The 20,285-nt window shown below is 38.5% G+C and overlaps 1 protein-coding gene across 2 annotated transcripts in view; it reads right to left on the reverse strand.

The window, feature by feature from the left end:
* LOC140238115 (mothers against decapentaplegic homolog 4-like) overlaps positions 1–20,285 on the reverse strand; it is a 52,602-nt gene that overhangs the window by 5,110 nt on the left and 27,207 nt on the right. The window contains exons 2-7 of one of the 2 annotated variants that reach the window (XM_072318050.1): positions 19,742–19,916; positions 11,287–11,316; positions 7,743–7,940; positions 6,958–7,176; positions 2,133–2,321; positions 511–666 (exon numbers count right to left, since the gene is read on the reverse strand). In XM_072318050.1, the coding sequence (XP_072174151.1) occupies positions 511–666; positions 2,133–2,321; positions 6,958–7,176; positions 7,743–7,940; positions 11,287–11,316; positions 19,742–19,916 (967 nt within the window). Of the gene's footprint in view, positions 1–510; positions 667–2,132; positions 2,322–6,957; positions 7,177–7,742; positions 7,944–11,286; positions 11,317–19,741; positions 19,917–20,285 lie in introns of both variants that reach the window. The other variant, XM_072318049.1, reaches the window with a different exon arrangement.

Here is a 20,285-nt window from a genome sequence, read left to right on the forward strand (position 1 = left end):
AAAGGTACGTTTTGGCCGACTAAGAGAGGAAAACCAAAGAGTGTTTTAACAGGTTATTGCTAGATATAATGGTCAGAATTCACTAAGGTTGTGTAAATTTAGTCATTGGATTATGTTAATTTCGTCCGCATAAATGTGCGTAACAGATCACATACCATCTGCCAATAGACGTCCAGCAATGAATGCCACCTGACACACGCACGTGAAAGGCACACCTATTTGCACTTATTTTAGGCTGTGGACTTACTTAAACTGTAACTTTGATTTAAACTACATTTGTGACTTCAGGCAAATGCGTTCATTTCTAATCGTCAAAAATTCTTTTATGGGGTCAAAACAGCAACCATGCATTTAAAACAAAATGTTTATACATTTCTTTTTTTTCTCTCTCTCTCATTTTTTTTTTGGGGGGGGGGGTGGGGGAGAGGGGTAAGGGAGTTTGTAAAGACTGCAATAAATGAATCATTCAATGCATTGTGATTTGTGTTTTCTCGGCTACAGTCGTCTCACCAGGTTGGGTGGAAAGTGGCGGCTCGTTGGCCTTGTCGTTCTGCATCTGGTAGTTGTGGTACGTGCTCTGGCCGCTTGACCCCTGGCTCACCACGTTCTGCCGGTAGTTCAGCGTGCTGCCGCTGGGGCCGGGCCCTGCCCATGTGTCCGAGTTACCTTGGCAAGAATCACAGAGAGCACGCACAGTTACGCACTGCAGTCCAGATGGCAACAACCATGCACAAGATTACACATCATGAATAAAATACAGTACTTTATGACAAAGATTTGTGACCTCTATGCATGTGCTCACAAACTGAAGTAAACTTGATCCTTACCAACAGGGCTTCATTTACCAAACCTTCCCGAACATGTGACGGGGCTTCATGGTGAAAATTTACCCTTGCTGACGAACACAGAACGGAAATCAATCAGCACGGATTAGGTTCTTTGATCAAACTGACCACAGTGGCAGACTTGTTTGAAGAAAGATTACTTTCTCTTAGCATGTGTACATCTGTGTGTCTTTTTCTCCATTATGTTTTTTCTCCCTCAACAACGCATCGCACATGACGCATCGTGGGGTGCTTGCGGCCAAACCTTCAATCAAATGAAGGATAGTGTGGCAACATTCCTAGCATACTAATTGGATCCTTTGGCAATCTTTGCCTAACAGTCTGCAATTTTCCCATCTGCGCCAAGTGTCTGCGGTCAGGAAAGGGGCAGCTTTGGGCTCCAAGCTAATGCAGGCTTAGATAGACTCAAGCATCCTTCGTAGGGCTATTCACAGAATGAAAGGGAAGATGCCACCAAATATGTGATCACACATTCACAAACACAAATATGTGAGACTATTCCCTCATATATAATATACATATGAACACATGCATATAGCAATGTTTTCTGTTATTTCAAAATGTTTGTTGCTTTATCACCCATGAAAACCAACATGTAGCCAGCACAAATTTCACCTTTGCCAAGCTGATAACTCAATCAGTGTAACAAGAAAGTGGTGCTAATATGAACATTACTACATAAAAAAATATAATATGCAGGACATTTATACACTCATCCATCATTAAAGTGCTCTTATGATTTATTTTCTACTGTAACTGCAAACTACAATGTAGCCTACTCAGCTCTGGAAGCATTTTTACACTTCTACACCACGACGGTAGCCAGTATTTTCCAAAGCTGTGAGGGTGTCTGAAGCAAAAAATATCAGCATACTCAGCATACTAGCTGACAAAAATATCAGCACACGGGCTGACGCCATAAGCTCTTGAGTGAACAAATCCCTGTGAATTTTACTTCAGCAGATGTGATATTCAAAAATTTTGACATGTGTCGCCCAAGTGGTGGTGCCAGTCTATAGATTACTATACACCACATAGCTGACAAATCCCGACTCTCTGCACACCTGCAAAACAAAGGTTTCTGACAGCAAGAAAGCTTGCCTGTGGATTTCCTAACATGGCAACAAAAAATGCTGCAAACTGAATGCCAGGCATTAAAAAAAAAAGAGTATCTATTCAATCTATCTATAGCAAAAACAGGAGAATTCCACAGCATGTCATGAAGTTGAAGGAATGAGGGAGGAAAGAATAAAGTCCCTTTAATGAATGCCGCCTCGTCGTACTCACTTCTCTGAAAAGGGGCAGGGGGCATGTTTGGCACGGGCGAGGTAGGTCCCTGAGAACTCTGCGGCATGGGAGCTGGGCCCGGGGGTGGAGCCTGGCTGGGGGGCTGGGATCCTTGGGGTGGGGGCCCCTGGGGGCCGGGCTGACCTGGGGGGCCGGACGGACCAGGTGGTCCTGACGGGGGCGGTACACCTGTTGGTAGAATGATACAAGGCGTTATCTAGAGCTACATTCTTCTCAAATACAGCAAAACTTTTTTTCTCTCTCTCTCTTTTTGTCTTTTTAATGGTTTGTTTTGTTTTGTTTTGCTTTGTTTTTTTTTTTTAATTGTGAAGACAGAACCTAGCTCATGAAGACTTCACTATACTGGGAATGACAAACAACAGGTGGCCATTGAAATCTTGTCAGCCGAGTATGAAATGTCAGACATGGAACAGAAAATGGAAACAGAACAACAACAAAAAGAAAGACAGACAGACAAACAGACAGGTGAAGCTGATGCAAGGGTGGAAAAACAAAAGAAATAAAAGAGACAGACATAGATTCGTATACAGAGAGGTAAAAACAAATAGACAGGAATAGATACAGATATAGAAAGATGACAAAATTAGTGAGGATAGGTATAGAGACAGATAACTGTCAAAGTGTTGGAAGAAACTGGAGAGACAGACTGGTGGCATCTAATATTAGCAAGCTTTACATCTGCGATGCGAACACTAAAGACGACGCTCTTTAATAGGCAAAAAATGGTGTTCTGCACATGCGCGAGACAGCTGTTTCCATTGTTCAACCTGTGAGGCTGCGTCGTCTTAGCGTTCCTATCGCAGATCTAAAGCTCGTTAATATTGAATAAAGGGCAGCAAACACACAAACAAACTAAAACTTACCATGAAGAATATTGGTAAGAAGGGAGAGCTGTATTTGAACAGTGAACTTTTATTATTGACAAAATTATGTACCATGATCTTTGTAGGGATTAGAATCGTAATCACTCAGCAGAGAAGCAGATCTACTTTCACATTAGCAGATTAGCCAGTAACATCTGATCGACACCGGTACACATAACAAATGTTTTCTAATATCAACCCACTGTAATCTTTGCACTGACAAACTCCAATCAGCAAGCCACATCAAGCTCAGTTTGCTAGAAATGATACCTAAACCTGATCCCTCTAACCCCATGTGACATTGTCAAATCCATCAAATGATCAAACATAACCTTTAGATAAATATTCCATGGATAACCAGACAATCAAACAAGAAACTAAAGCACAGTCACGATTCTCAGAAATAGGATGGCTTCTGCACTTGTGGGGGCAGACGACACATGGGGAAAATCTACTTGAAAACACACCTTGCCTTGTCTTATTAGAAACAAATTCTTGACAATCCCCTTAAGCATACAGCAGTTAGACATCAAGTTAACAGAACACACAAATACACACTAAAACACATGGGCAATCCTAACGGCAAGAAAGAAAAAAGTGTCTTGTCTTGGGCCAGAAAACATTGGTGCATGATTCACCCTTTCCACACCAAGTCTTACGAGAATTCCTGCCACTTCCTGTAGTCAAACTTGTGGGTTGACTTCCAAACGAAAACAAGCTGTCTGAGGGCCTTAAAGGATGTGCATTTGGCAACCCCAAACGGGGTAATACCAGCAACGAATAGCTGCAAATTCACGTCATAGACAACCCGATTGTCAACCCAGAAAATGTTTTGGAAAAAGAGGTGCAGAAAATAGTACAGAACAGTACAAAAATAGTAATCAGATGAAAAGCATAAAATGTGATACTGTGCAAGCAAATAGTCTTGCAAGAACTTAATCATATTACGCAGTGAGCTAACCTAAAGAGAAGTTTTGCTTTGTTTTATTTTCATTTTCATTGAGGAAGTGTATTTAGGAAATGAACGTGACAGAATGTGATTGTGAAATTTGGGAAAATTTTAGCACAAGCAAATTAGCTGATGACATGTAAACATTGCTGCATTAGAAAACATGACATCTGATAGGGTAAACTTGGAGGAACCATTTTATCATGTGACTTCAACACCAACTTGTAATGTACTCCTCCATTCTTTGCGCACACACGACCAAAACAGGATTTTTTTTTCTCTTGAATTCTCACGAAAAAGAAGAGGGCTTCCTTTATCGAGAGGGATGTGGATGACCACAGTATCCTTGGTGCATCATGAGTAGAGTCATGAAACAAACATCTCTATCAAGGCAATGTGGACTTAGTAATGTTCAAAGTGTGAAAAAAAGTGCAGATTAGTACAGAAGGCAACTTCACGGTCACATAACCGCAACAGCTGTTCTTGAGGTACCTCGAAAGATGCCATGTTAAATGGCTAATCATCACTAAAACATTTTGCCCTTCAATCATTTCTGCATGTTGGATAAAACTGTGACAAACTCCATACCCCATCTCTCTGTATATTGAGGATTTCACACACATCTTTTTTTTAAATATTTTTATTGTTGTTTTTTTAAATATCTTATTTTATTTATTTTTTTTTTTAGCCGTACATTTTCCCTCTTTTGTCTTTCCTCTGATATGCAATCTTAGCCTGAGAGATGTTTCATAATCACTTTCTCTGGTGTCCTGTCATCTTACCCGAGTCAGAAAAATGAGAAGAAAGTGATGACTTTCTATGTGTCAGTGTACATTCATACATGCCACACTGTGGAAACTCAGAAATAGCCATTTTGATTATGTGACCACGGTGTCCTCTGTATTGAACCTCTTTGTCCACCTAGCTCCAAGTGACCCATTGAATGTGTGATTTATTTTCTTTTTGAATACCGGTATTCATAAAGCTAATGACTTCACACATCTTGGATGATTGTGATAGACTGCAATGCCACAGATATGCTCGCAGGCAGGGTTATGACAAAACTGTATTTTTAGGAATAATGACTTCGAGAAAATTAATGTATGAAATGCATGAAGGAGATCCAAACCCAAGCAAAGGTAAAATAACTTAAAACTCAACCTTTAAAAGTATATGATATGAATAACTATTGAGCAATGAAAAAACACTGCACAGAGTTTTCGAAATTGCAGTACATTGATATACTCATGCAGCCATGCAATATACATTTTTGTTTTATTGCACTGACACACTATACAAATATTGACTGTTTTGGGGGAAATAATGCAAATTCTTGACCTGAATTAATTCCAAGAGACACACTGTGACTCTAGATAACATAGAGTATCATGACATGTCACTTAAAATTAAAAAAGTAAAATAAATGTGCACTATGACCACAATGGTAATGCAGTCAATATTTGCTGTATGATTTTGCATTATATGCTGAAAACACAGCATATCATACTGTAAACATAACCAAAACCTCATTGCCTTTTTTAAGATATACTGCTCGCAGACAAAGACATCATTTAACTACGGCCTCTATAGTTTGGTCAAAGGGCTTTTTTCCAGTGATATAATTAGTTACCATGACCAGTCAAATGGTCAGCAGAATTTTATTGCAGTCATTGGAGCCTTTCCTACCTCAAAAATTAACCAATTACAGACCATCATTCCAAAAGTGTGTGATGTAATAACTGCTGGGAATTTTCTATCAATCACTTTTCAGAGCTTTAAGTTTATGCTGTGTTCTGAACTTTAAAGGGAAGATAAACCCCAAGAACAATGTGGATTGAGTGAAAGCAGCAACATTACTAGAACACATCAGTGAAAGTTTGAAGAAAATCGGACAATCGATGCAAAAGTTATGAATTTTTAAAGTTTTGGTGTTGGAACCGCTGGATGAGGAGACTACTAGAGGTTATGACGTATGAGTGGACTACAATATCAAGAAAATATAAAGAAAATACTACAAAAATCCATTTTTCATGAAAATTACAAATTCCATCAACTTGATATTGACATATGTTAAGGGTAGCAATTATTCCCCCTGCTTTCTGAAAGCGGTTGGTCTACTGCTCTTTCATAATTCTAGAAAAGTGAATTTTTGTTGAATATCCTTTATATTTTCTTTGTATTGTTGTCCACTCATACGTCATATCCTCTAGTAGTCTCCTCATCCAGCGGTTCCAACACCAAAACTTTAAAAATTCATAACTTTTGCATCGATTGTCCGATTTTTCTCAAACTTTCACTGATGTGTTCTACTAATGTTGCTGCTTTCACTCAATCCACATTGCTCTTTGGGTTTACCTTCCCTTTAAATAACCTCCTTTTCCATTTCATGGTCCATGGCATGTTGCGCTAATGCATCAACTAAGGATTACTATGATTGGTGTGTCTCCATTTTAAGCTGGGAGGAATTCCTGGAATGGTCCACACTTCAGGGCATTTACAAATGTGTGTGTTATACACACAAACATAACACACACACACACGAAACACACACTATATAAACAACACTATAAATACATACAATAAACAACCAACACATACACATACAGGTAACACATAAAAAAATAGTGTGAACATGCCTAATCATGGCCTTGCTGCTACAAAATATTGCAAACCTAAAAACATTTAAATTGTAAATGGTAAATACTTAACTGTAAAAAAAGGCTTATGAGGAACTTATATTTTCTTTTCATGTTTTAGTTTGGACAATTAAATCATTTGCTACTGTTCTTGCGAAAATGCCCTAATTTAAGACTTCATTTCAGCACACATTATTATTATCATCATTATTATTATTTATCTAGCAATTCAACATAGTACAAACAGAAAAATCATCTTACATGATATAAAGATATAAAGACATCACTACTAGTATTCTTTTTCTTTTATTTTAATTGTATTTCTGCTCTTTGATTTGAGGAGAGAGAGAACTCACCTTGAGCTGCAGCAGGATGACTTGGGTGGATGCCCTGCGGAGGATGGGGCGGGGCCGCTGTGGAGGGGGGTGGGAGTGTGGGCGCCTGGGGTGCAGGAAGGGGCTGGCTGTGGGAGTGGGAGATGGAAGGGCCTGGGGCCTGGAAGGGCTGGGCATGTGAGACCGGCATGGAGGGCATACCGATGGAATGGGGCGGCATGGAGACGGCCGGTACTGCTCCTGGTGAATGATGGTAAAAAAAAAATGGGATGCAACGAAAGAGAGTCACATCACGTAAGAAGTCTGTTTGAACACCATCACATCACCTACAAGAAACATATGCATCTATGATTTTCATTATCATTACTTTCTACTGTCATAGACAGTATCAGAAGTACAAATTACTCATCATTACCAATCATTATTATCATCATAATCTGTTGCTCACGATTCATGTCCCAAATTTTGTGACAGTTCCATGACTACAATGGTAAGAGCTCCTAATGCTTCTGATCTTAAAGCTTTCTTAGAGTAAATGATGCGGTGGGACCATCTGATGCCCCTGAAATTAAAGTTTTGTGTAGGCAAGAAGTTTAACAGAATAAAAAGACAACAACATATAGGAAAATATATAAAAAAAAAAAAAAGAAACTGGGCCAGTGGGAGGCTAAATACCAGAAAAAAAAAAATCTTACATGTTGGACTGATGGCTAATTTGACCTTTTAACTCCATGTATGGTAGCATAGAACATCATACATTTCAACTGCACAGATGCAATGTACTGTATTTCCCCACTCAGCCATACCTTGTTGATGTGCCAGCATGCGGTTAAACTCATTCAGGCCTGCAGTCGAGGGCCCCGGGCCGTGGGGTGGGCCATGGGCCCCTGCCGGGTGCTGGATGTTCTGAATGCCCCCATTGCTCATGACAGGGGGGTGGGAGATGTTCTGCTCCACCTGAATACAGTCGCCACCGAACTCATCCTTCACCACGCGAGGTGGACCTGCTGCGGGGCAAAACAAGAAAATTGCAAGAATTGGAGTAAAATATGCCAGTTTCTGTCTGGATGAAAAGGGTCAACGATCTTCCAATTTACCTTTATCCTTAAAAACAAACAAAAATTAAGTAGAACTATGACTTTCTAAATACGACCTTCCTTTTTTTTACTGAATGGGCACATACATTGGTCATGGTCTGGCATAACAGTACAGTTCTTCCTCAAACTTCCTCTTTCCACTCCCCATGAAGGATTATAAAATCTCAAAATTCTATTCTCTTTTGCATTTCAATTTTGCATCTCTGCAGTGAGAGTGACAGTGACACTACCATCAGGTAGATGAATTGTGTCACTGTCGGCAACCAGGGAAAGCCTGTGGTAGTGTCACTGCCCGGAAAGCAGTAGATGACAGGTTTGAGTCCCATGGTTTCTACTTTTCAAACATGTTTGTTAAATATATAGATCAGCAGTTGCGCTCTTACAATTCCATTTGTAGAGGGTGACAAACTGAAGAAAATTCACTCCTCAACATTCACCCCTCTGCTTTATTATATTCTCGTTCTTTAACCTGGGTCCTACTTTCCCTGCCTGTCATCACTGATCATCTCAAAACCTGGCATGTATGAGGCAATTGATTGGCAGGGGCTTGTCTACTTTCTGTATGATCAAGTTGTTGGGAAGTTCAACTTGCCCATCCCTCGATCCTACGCAAGTCAACTTGGCGCAAAGAGTGCTTGGAAATCAATCTCATATGTACGCTTTGGCATTACCTCTATCTGGTGAAAAGTTTGCTTCACAAATGGATGAATTTGTCAGCAGGGGGCTTGTTATCAGATGGAAAGGGGAACTATGATTACCACTGTTGGTTCACCTTTATTAGGTCTATTAACTGCTCCTTACTGCATGTGTGCAGACTACTCCTTACACAAACATATTCAGCAGGTGGTCAAAGAGGAGAAATCTTGCACATTTTCCTGGATCAACTCGTAAATTTTGAATGTGTAAACAATCATTTTCATATTTGGTAAAAGATTATAATCCGAAATGATAAACTTTTTGCCAGAATAAGGATCACTGTCAATCCAACATCCATAAAGATTCAATTAACAGACCTGTGTCTTCATTAATGGATCTCTCTATGAAACAACTTTCTTTCTTGAGATAAATCCCCTGCTGCTTGATTAAGCCTATCTCTGTGTCAGGACCCCCCACCCCCCCCCCCCCAAAAAAAAGATGTTTTTTATTCTATTTTTTTTTTTTTTCAAATGAGTGTTCAGCTGCCTCCAATACACAAAGTAAGAGGCAAACCCGTTGTCAAGCCACAGATGAGGGAGGGAGACCTGTCCATGTACCTACGGAAGGCAGGCCCACTTTGGGTATTAAAAGAGGGGACCGATAATTGATTGGCTCTCTCCCTCACTCGCGCCACACTTCCTGACCAGATGGACTCTCCCCGAGTTTGCTGCCCAGACGGGTCATGCACTTTACCTTTGTCTGTCCTACATGTGGCAAGTCCAGCCACCTTTGCATCCCTCGTTAGTCAATCTGAAGACCCTCTTAAAAGTTGTGTGTTTTTAAACTCCATGGGGACAAAGAACTGGACACTGTGTGTATGCTCAGCTGCCTTTTAACTTGACCTGCACACACTGACCAGTCCTATATGCTACAGGTAACATCTTCACATTTTTTGTCTTCTGATTACAGCAGTGGCTGACATTTGTCAGTGGAGTCAGAACACAACATCATAACAAATGCTAGCTACAACATAATCATCTACTGTAATAGTGGACATTTTGGTGTGACTAATTTTTCACGCTTGGCCGGGTAAGAAGAGTTTCACATATTTTTAATTCCATGAATTCAAGACATCAACTACTGGAACATACGGCAAGCAAAAATATTTGCGTGCATTTATTTTCGCGCTAGTTTCTGGTTGCGCAAAATGTGCAAAAATTTCAACAACGTGAAAATTTCCACTTTTACATTAAAGGGAAGGTAAACCCAAAAAGCAATGTGGATTGAGTGAAAGCAGCAACATTAGTAGAACACATCAGTGAAAGTTTGAGGAAAATCGGACAATCGATGCAAAAGTTATGAATTTTTAAAGTTTTGGTGTTGAAACCGCTGGATGAGGAGACTACTAGTGGATATGACGTATGAGTGGACAACAATACAAAGAAAATATAAAGGAAATTCAACAAAAATTCACTTTTCTAGAATTATGAAAGAGCAATGGACCAACCTCTTTCAGAAAGCAGGGGGAATAATTGCTACCCCTAACATATGTCAATATCAAGTTGATAGAATGTGTAATTTTCATGAAAAATGGATTTTTGTAGAATTTTCTTTATATTTTCTTGGTATTGTCCACTCATACGTCATAACCTCTAGTAGTCTCCTCGTCCAGCGGTTCCAACACCAAAACTTTAAAAATTCATAACTTTTGCATCAATTGTCCAATTTTCTTCAAACTTTCACTGATGTGTTCTACTAATGTTGCTGCTTTCACTCAATCCACATTGCTCTTGGGGTTTATCTTCCCTTTAAATAATTTGCTTTATTTATCATGAGCAGAGTCATGCTTGCAATAAATCAGTGACATTCAGGCAAAAACAAAAAATAAAGTAAGACACACACACACACAAACACAAACAAACAAACAAACAAACAAACAAACAAACAAACAAACAAACCAACCCAATATAGACCACAGGTGAAAGGTTTGTAATTATGCAAAATGTGAAGCTGTGGCATGAAAACTCATTTTGGAGTGCCCATGAAATACTTCTCTTTAAACTTCCAATATTCAGATAAATATAACATTTTGTTAACAATGCACTACAGCACAAAAAACTTTTATCCCCTGAGAACAATATCCTCTTGAAGTATTCCTGTCTGATCTCAAACTCAAATCCTCTGATTAAATAATCTGAAAAAGCGGGAAGCCATCGATTTCCCAAGTCAACGTGGCTCTACGGCTCTGAAAGTTTAATCAGCGTGCGATGCTGACTAGAGGCAACCCTCCGTATTACTTGTCCTGTTAAGCTTTGGCAAGCTGCAGGTCATTTTTGCAAGTTTTATAGGTGCAAAGTGCAACGGAAGGCATTAAACGGCCACTATGAATTATTTGCATGCTCTGCGGTGAAGTGTGCTGGAGCCTCTAATGGGAGCTGATTTTCCATTTTCCTGGCTTCATTTGCAAGAAGAAGTGGCTACGGTATAAGTGGGTATATAAGTATACAAACATATGTATAAATAGATGTAAGGGGCTACAATATATCTAAAAAATCGATTTCTTTCTTTCACAAAACAAATCTTAATCTAAACCATCACCACCAGCATTAAGTCTTACCTGTGTGTTGTAGTGTGAGACCTGTTAAATCTGTGAAAATGAAAGGTAGAAGAGAGAAAGAAAAAAAAGTTGTAGTTCTTACTGCAAAACTAGTTAAATTGTTACATTTTTGAAAATATACACACACCTGTTATCATACCAGCTAGAACAAGGGGGAATGCTCATTCCTCAATGAGTAGATTGCAGATGAATTCAGGACTACATCATGTATCTCCCTTAAAGTCACAGAAATGTAACTGAGACAATTTCATGTTTGGTTTGATCTGGTTTAATAGACTGTGTCAAACAAAATACTCTCAACTCAAACTCATTGATGAGGTATGTGTACTTGACAATAATAACGTACACACAGGGGATGTTTATTTACACTATAAATTGGATATAAAAAAAAAACACACAACAGCCTACAGTAAAATCAGGGAAAATATAAGATATGACTGCTTGAGAAATGCCACAGCAGTTTTTGAATTGTGTCCTGTGTGACTGTAACAAATTAATTTTAACCCCTTCCTTGTTGGAGTCTCATATTCTCATAGACTTTGTACATGAGTCTTGACTCACCATGCACAATGTACTCATGGGCAATGGCTTTACTATGAGACTGGTAAGCTGTTTGGAAAAGACTCTTCAAAAATTTTGTTCTTATTTTTCATTCTTTTTTTTTTCTTATAAGAAATTTCAGATCTTTCCCAAGAAGTACTTTCTACACATATATTTCAATATGATTGGAAGTCATATTCTTCGTTCCGATGATAATGACAACTTTTGGTCTCAGCACTGCAAAAAGAACTGCATAACAGATATCACAGTCAGATATAAAGCCAGAAAGGTTCTTTGGAGTGAAATTGGATACTGAACTGGATGATACACCCTCGACATTATAAGCCTAACCATAACTTTCCAATCAAAAGTATGCTTTCCATACAATCTTCAAGGATCTCTGGTTTCGAAAACACTGTTTGTTTTTTTGCTGTTTTTTTTTTAGAAAGAGAAGGTCTCCTTCAAAAACCAATGTCAATGCACTCGGCCCCTCTTTGCTGAACTTTTAACCAGCATTCAGTATATTCTTTCTGCACAAACCCACACAGGCATTACAAAATGTGATAGTCCTGCACGAGAAGCCATTGACATGAGATAAGACTTTGGTAGGATTATGTGATCACTTCACAACAGACAGTGTTTACCACTGGGTAAATACCGTCTGTTGTGGTTCCATTAAAAAAAAAAAAAAAAAAAAAAAAAAAGCTATACTTTTGGTGACTGAACTCTTAACAATGATATCTTAAATGGATAACAAAACACTCACATTATTGCAACTGATTAATGAATTGCCCTACATCTCGATGGATGATGGATGGATGATTTCATAAATTTGAAAACATCACATGTTAAGCAAGATGTAAAGCAAGATGTTTTCGTAACATGAAATTTTCGCGAATTGGAGCCGACAGCCTTTGTTGCCAATTCAACCACTTGTGACATTTGGAAGCTCCAATTCGTGAAAGATCAGACTCATTAAATATATGGTTTATACAGTATTCTAAACAACTGTATATGGGGGGAGGGGGAGTATGGAGAATCCAGTCACCCACAGATTTTTACTTTTTGAAGCGTTAAGCACTCATCTTCTATATTCTACCTTCAATTAGCGCTTTGTATCCAATGGAAAAAAGGTGCTCTAAAAATACCAACTATTATTAATCTGACCATGAACAGCAATTGAACTCCGGGCACCTTTACTGGTTACTCCAGAATGGCACATCAGTGGATGCAATGAACGGCAAAAATTCATACTTGGAACGCTGGCTCCTAGTAGTCTGACTGTTAATCAAAACTTCATCTTTTGTAGTAGAAAGGCCCTGCAACAATGATCTCCATATCTATTTTTTTTTTTCAGAGTATTGGTATGTGTGTTTTACACTGACATATCAAATTCGCGGTCTCTTCGACCTGTGTATTTGATTCCGCTGCATATATAGGTTATCTTGAAGAGTACACCCAAGTCTTTGACCTTTTCTTGTTTACACTGCTCTACTGAAAGATCCAGACTGGAGTCACAAACTGCAGTGTTTGAAAAAAACATATACGAAGACTGAAAACAAAGCAAAACAAAAATAAGGAATACTGGGCAAGGACATGCCCCTGCCTTTCACACAGATACAGTCACACACACACACACACACACACACACACACATACACAGGCACAGACACAGACACAATTAAATCAAGCCAGTACAGTACTCTCCGCTTAATCGGGTACCACTTAATCGGGTACTCTGCTTAATTGACTTATACACTGAAAAAAAAAACAGTTCCGACATGTGTTGTATTTACCAGATAATTGGATAGGCATTCCAGATAAACAACTAGAAATTTTCCAGATTAACCTGCTCTGTTGCCATAGTTTCCCACAGAGAGCCCTTAGAATTTGTGTAAATATGAATTATGAAGAGACTGTGAGGCGCTGAAAGTTGATAGAAAGCCTTGGTTGATGTTTTAATATGCAAATGCAGTGTATAATTGATTTGGCGTATCACTGGTACAAGTAGATGCATTTATGGCATGTACGAACAGCACCAGCACACACAGTGATATAATTATACATGTGCCTAAGAGCTATGACTAGCTGTAGAGAAAAAACAAAGAAGTAACTAACTCCTTTGAGACTCTAATCTGTCTTCACGCCGTTAATTGAAAACAAATTTACGGTCACCATGAAACACACAGGGAGGCAGCGGAATTTGTTGCAGCATTTGGCTAAGTATTTTGCATAAATAGTGATCTAATTTCAAATGACAGATGTTTAAAAGCGTGCATGTGGCTTGACGAGGACTCGGGGCTGCATGCAGATTTTTTGCAAAATTACATCTTTAGATGAGCTGTGGCCGTAAAGTAGCATACCGTGCTGTGTGTCTGATACAGAGAGGTATGTGACTAGATATACTATGTGGTATCTGCGATGTGAACGAATTAACATGCTTTCTGGTTAATCGGGTACTCTGCTTAATCGGGTAAGAAATGCTCTGCCAGACACTACCCACTTAAGTGGAGACTACTGTACTTCTAATAGGGTGTTGGCTGTATCATGCATTTTCATCTGCCGCAGGTATGTGCTGGAAGATAAAGGCTTGAGCAGAGGGCATTTTTACCTGAATGGGAAGTTGGGCAAGGGCCTCCTTTCGATATATGCAAATGCTCATTCATTTCATGACCCTGTTACACATACAGGAGAGCTGGCCCCAGCTAGGTGTGAACATTACAACAAAACTTGGCCCTGCTACACTGAATAACACAAAGTTTTCAAGAAAACACAAGTTTTGTTATTCATTCAAATACTGTGTAAATATATCAAATTCAACCACCAAGTATGTGTCTGAGTCAGCTTGTGAATGAGATGAATGCTAGCTAATCACTGACCATTTGGCTGTAAAAATTTCCATCTTTTCTGTAATACAGATCTAAACTTTACCTACAAAATAAACCCCCAGAATGGCTCAAAGTCAATCCACATTGCTAAGTCACCAGCAATCATAAATGTGGGCACTACATTTGGCAAGGACTAATATTAAGGAGCTAATGGGTGGGTTGGGGTTGGGGTGGGTTAGCCCAACTTTCTTCTCCTGAAACATTTATAAACTGACACGATATTTGAGGTAAATCCATCATATAACCTAGTATGAAGCTCCTTTTATATCTCAACCAACCCATCATTTTAGAATCAAACATGTGAATTATCTTGAGGAATTGATTTTTATAATTTAGTTTACAGCAGCAACCAAAAACTTTCCCTTGGTTCAACTTTGAAGCAGCCTGTCATAAATGCCATCTTGCACATTCGGGTTTCTATATTACACTGCTCAAGACAGAAAATAATCAAAAACTAGAAACATCACTGAATGTGACTAATACCCCTGCTAAACAATTCTCACTGTGGAAAGTAATAATTAAAGGACAAGTTCACCTTCATAGACATGTGGATTGAGTGAATGCAGCAATATTAGAATACATCAGTGAGAGTTTGAAAATCGGACCATCTGTTCAAAAGTTATGAATTTTTGAAGTTTCTGCTCAGTCACAGCTGGATGAAAAGACTAAGTAAGCTTGTGATGTCACATGAGTACAACGATATAAAGAAAGAATAAAGAAAATTCAACATATTTCCATTTTTCTCGCATAACAAAAGAACACTCTACTTCTCTCTTTCAGAAGGCAGGGGGAATAATATTACCCTTAACATACGTCCTCCCTTTAGCTTTCTCCTCTATGATGAGAGCAATAATTTTAGACATACACTGATACCCCTTTCAGGCATTCGTGGCAAAATTTTCAGCATCATCCAGATAACATGGTTTAAAATGACTGTAGTTGATTGACTTGAAGTCAATTGATTACCACACAAGAATTACCACACAAGTCGCGATATGATGCACTCACGGAGTCTCATAAAAACCTCACAAAAATGCACGATTGTGTAGCTTTCATCTGTCATACTATGCAGGTATAGTAGCATCATTAGCAGACAATTTCATGCCACTTGTGTTTACGTAGTAACGTCATCACATTTGTTCATCAAATATTTGTTGCTTTTATGCAGCAATATTAGTAGAATACATCAGTGAGAGTTTGAAAATCGGACCATCTGTTCAAAAGTTATGAATTTTTGAAGTTTCTGCTCAGTCACAGCTGGATGAAAAGACTAAGTAAGCTTGTGATGTCACATGAGTACAACGATATAAAGAAAGAATAAAGAAAATTCAACATATTTCCATTTTTCTCGCATAACAAAAGAACACTCTACTTCTCTCTTTCAGAAGGCAGGGGGAATAATATTACCCTTTACATACGTCAGTAGCAAGTCAAAGAAATGTGCACTTTATTCAAAAAATAAAGTTTTGTGAAATTCTCTTTTTATTTTCCTTATATAGTTGTACGCATGTGACATCATACACTGTAGTAATCTTCTCATCCAGCAGTGACTTCGCAGATACTTAAAATATTCATAACTTTTGAACGGATTGTCCGATTTTCCTCAAACTTTCACTAATGTGTTCTACTAATATTGCTGCTTTCTCTCAATCCTATTGAAGGTGGAAATGTCCTTTAAGTTCTCGTATACATATTCTGAAAAAAAAACTGAAAATATATATCCACCTATCCACCTTTGATGAAACCATATGTCTTGCACATCTAAACCTTATGGCAGTCATAAGCGCCAAATTTCAAATCAAAACCTCCAAAACAGAAGAAGTCATTCAATCTACAAAATTTCTGTACTAAGGATGAAAGATGTGTGTTGCACATCTACAAACAATATTGGTCACCTTTGCCAAAATTTACGGTTGAAACTCAACATTGAGGGAGTTACTGTATAGGCTGTTATTTTCACAAATTTCGCAAATCACAGTTGGATCGCAAATTTAACAACATGCGAAAATATAATCTGTAAGCAAAAATAACAGCGTATACAATAGCTAAATCTAAAATATTTTTGTATGACTTTGATATATAAAAAAAAAGATATTGCTGCCATGGCAATGTATCATTTGGCATTCTCAAAATATGTTACTTTGACATACCTAAGTGGCCACCTGTACCAAATTTTAAGTCAAATGCTCAAAAATATTGAGGGAGAAAGTTTATTCTAAAATATTTTATACTGCTTTATTCACAAAATACTGTTACCATGGCAGACAAGTCTTGCAAGTCTACATATTATTGCAGACATGGTTACTAAATTTCAAGTTGATTGCTCAAAATTTAAAAAGAAATTTGAAAGACAAAATTTGGTAATGGAGCAACAGACGAACCAACTACCCAACCAAGCTGTACAGAGACTCATAAAATGCATACCCCCTCCACTCTTTTGTGTGGGCGAGGGTATAAAAAGTGTCTGCGTGGGCATGTAAAAAAGCTCCAGCCGAGATGGGATTATCACGACAAATATGCCTTTAACGGTAAGTTGCACTGAATCTTTAATTGTCTATACTGTACCAGGTATAATATGTGCATGCATTATGCATTACGCTGCATTAAAAACGGCTCTGTGTAGGTTGGGCAGGAGAGCTCCCACCCCAGAACTGATGAACTCAGGGATACCCATGAACCACTTCCTCTGGGGTTCAACTTGGTAAGAAGATGGGACAGCACATCTCTAACTTCAGCAATCCAAAATCATGACTCTGGAGCAACAACAACAGCAGCAGCAGCAACAACAACAACAACAACAACAACAAAAACAACACCAACGGCACCAACAACAACACAAATGATAAAAAAATGAATATGACCATCTTAGCGAACGTCTTTACATGGACGCAAGTCCATCAGGCAAATCTGTGCATCCCCTGTTAAATATACAGATTAATAATGATAGAGCAGCTGATTGTTTGGAACATTTTCAGGGCCACCAGCATTCCCTCATCAAAATAGGGGAGATTCTAAAGAGCAATCACGAGGATACTTGTCTATCACATTCAACTCGACAGGCCAAAGTAATACCTGACTCAGGGAGGCTCTTCATAGAGGAGGTATTCTATTGGCATGAAGTGAAGAGGAATTCCAGTTTTCACGGAGCTGCCTGCAGATCTCAGGAAGACTCGGCGGCTATGGCATACCAACCACACTCTCCTCAACCCTCTCTACCCGTGTACCTATTACTGTATATGCCATATATTTTAGCGAGTTCAATTTTTCACGAATCAGAGCTTCCTAGCAATTTTGCGAGTAGTTAAATTTGCAACTGTGGAGTGCAGTACTAAATGGAGAAATGTATCTGTGCACATCACAATCGTGTCAGGATCAGAGTCAATATTTTCGCATGTTTTCAACTTCGCGAATAGCACCCGACTCACAAAATTTGCAAAAAATAAACACCTTGCAAAGTATTTGGCGCATAGAGTACATCACATGGGGCCATCCATGCATTATTTCTTTATACAAGTATGAAACTGAAATATGTACTATTGATAAACAGTTAGGAATTTTCAAAGTTTCTGTGGCACTATTGCTAAATGACTTCAGCATTTCGTGATGTCACACATGTAAAACAATGTAAAGAAAATTATCATTCTGGTCAGTTTTTCTGTTTGCGTTTGTTACAATGTAAAGAAAATACAGTATCAAGGAGGGGATGTGTAATTTTCATAAAAAATTAAATTTTTTTGAATTTTCTTTATATTTTCTCTATATTGTTGTCCACGCATGATGTCATGAACTGTAGTAATCTTCTCCAGGGATGGCGACATCCTCAAACTCCACCAATGCAGATATGTTCTACTAATATTGCAGAATTAACTCAATCCATCTTTAAATTTGGGTCTTATTCCCCTTTAACTAGTTGCATTTCAACTCCAGAATTGCATACAAGATACAGTACACCTGCTGAGGGTGATAATGGTAAGAAAAGAAGCTCGTCTTATCATCTACAGATGGAATGTGGAAGTCAGTACCTGATGTGGTGGGGGGGGGGGGGAGGGGAAGAGTATCATGATATACCACACACACACTATCATATCAGGAACATTTATAGGACACCAGAATTTTCACAATATTCCTCCCTTTAGCTTTCTCCTCTATGATGAGAGCAGTAACTTTAGACATACACTGATACCCCTTTCAGGCATTCGTGGCAAAATTTTCAGCATCATCCAGATAACATGGTTTAAAATGACTGTAGTTGATTGACTTGAAGTCAATTGATTACCACACAAGAATTACCACACAAGTCGCGATATGATGCACTCACGGAGTCTCATAAAAACCTCACAAAAATGCACGATTGTGTAGCTTTCATCTGTCATACTATGTAGGTATAGTAGCATCATTAGCAGACAATTTCATGCCACTTGTGTTTACGTAGTAACGTCATCACATTTTTTCATCAAATATTTGTTGCTTTTATGCACCTGGATCCAGGATTATTGGGAAGAGGTAGACTGGTGGATACACCACAAAGATACCCCCCCCCCCCCAAAAAAAAAAAAAAAGAAGGAAAAACAAAGAGCTGAATAGCTATGTTATTAAGAAATAAATATAAGAACCCAATTGAGAGGTATGTTTTAGAGACTCCAGCTGGATCATACTTAATACTGCCAGACACAATAAATCAACTGGCAAACAACACATCACAAGAGCAGACTAGTAGACAATCAATAGACAAGTCTAATTCTACGTTCCCGCTATTTTCAATCTAATTGCCGAAAGAAAAAAAAAAAAAAAGAGTGTGATGATTGAAACATCTACGATGACTTTCTCCTTGATATGCAGTAGTTGACATCTTGTCACACTGCTCTATTCTCTTCGTCATCTCCTGGAATATCTACCCCTAACTTTTTATCTAAAGAACTAATGTCACACATACAAACATTGAACATATAATATTTTTCATGTTCTTTATAAAAATTGTCATCTTTTTTTTTCATGGGGGGGGGGGGGGGGGTTTGGGTGATACATACCGATACCGGGCGACACTATCCTCTCGTAGTGATAGGGATTTACGCACACACTGTCGCATTTGAGGTCGAATGCAAACTGGCAGAACTTGAGATGTTTGAGTTCGTTTTTGTGAAGGTCCGGCCACCTCCATATCCTGGCATAGATGACGTGAGGGAAGCCCTTCCTACCTGCAACCTGTTGAAGGAACAAGGAGAATATGGGGGGGGGGGGGGGAGGGAGGAGAGAGAGAGTGTGTATGCATGAGGATTAGAAATACGCCAATATCAAATATGAGTTCATTATTCATAATAAAAACATTTGTGTGATAATCATAAATACAGTATAGCAATAATGAAAATAATAGTTATAATTCTAATCACAATAATGATAATTATGATAATGATGATAATAATGTAACGTACAAAGTATTAAAAAAAAAATCCTTGTTATCAAGCAAAAGAGTTGTGATGAATAACACACAACCCTGACCCCGTAACTCCATTTCCACCTATCAAAGAAAAAAAAATTACCCGTATGAAACAATGTAAAGGGAAAACCCTCACA

Source organism: Diadema setosum, chromosome 14 (genome assembly GCF_964275005.1).
Source record: "Diadema setosum chromosome 14, eeDiaSeto1, whole genome shotgun sequence".
Lineage (NCBI taxonomy): Eukaryota > Metazoa > Echinodermata > Echinoidea > Diadematoida > Diadematidae > Diadema > Diadema setosum.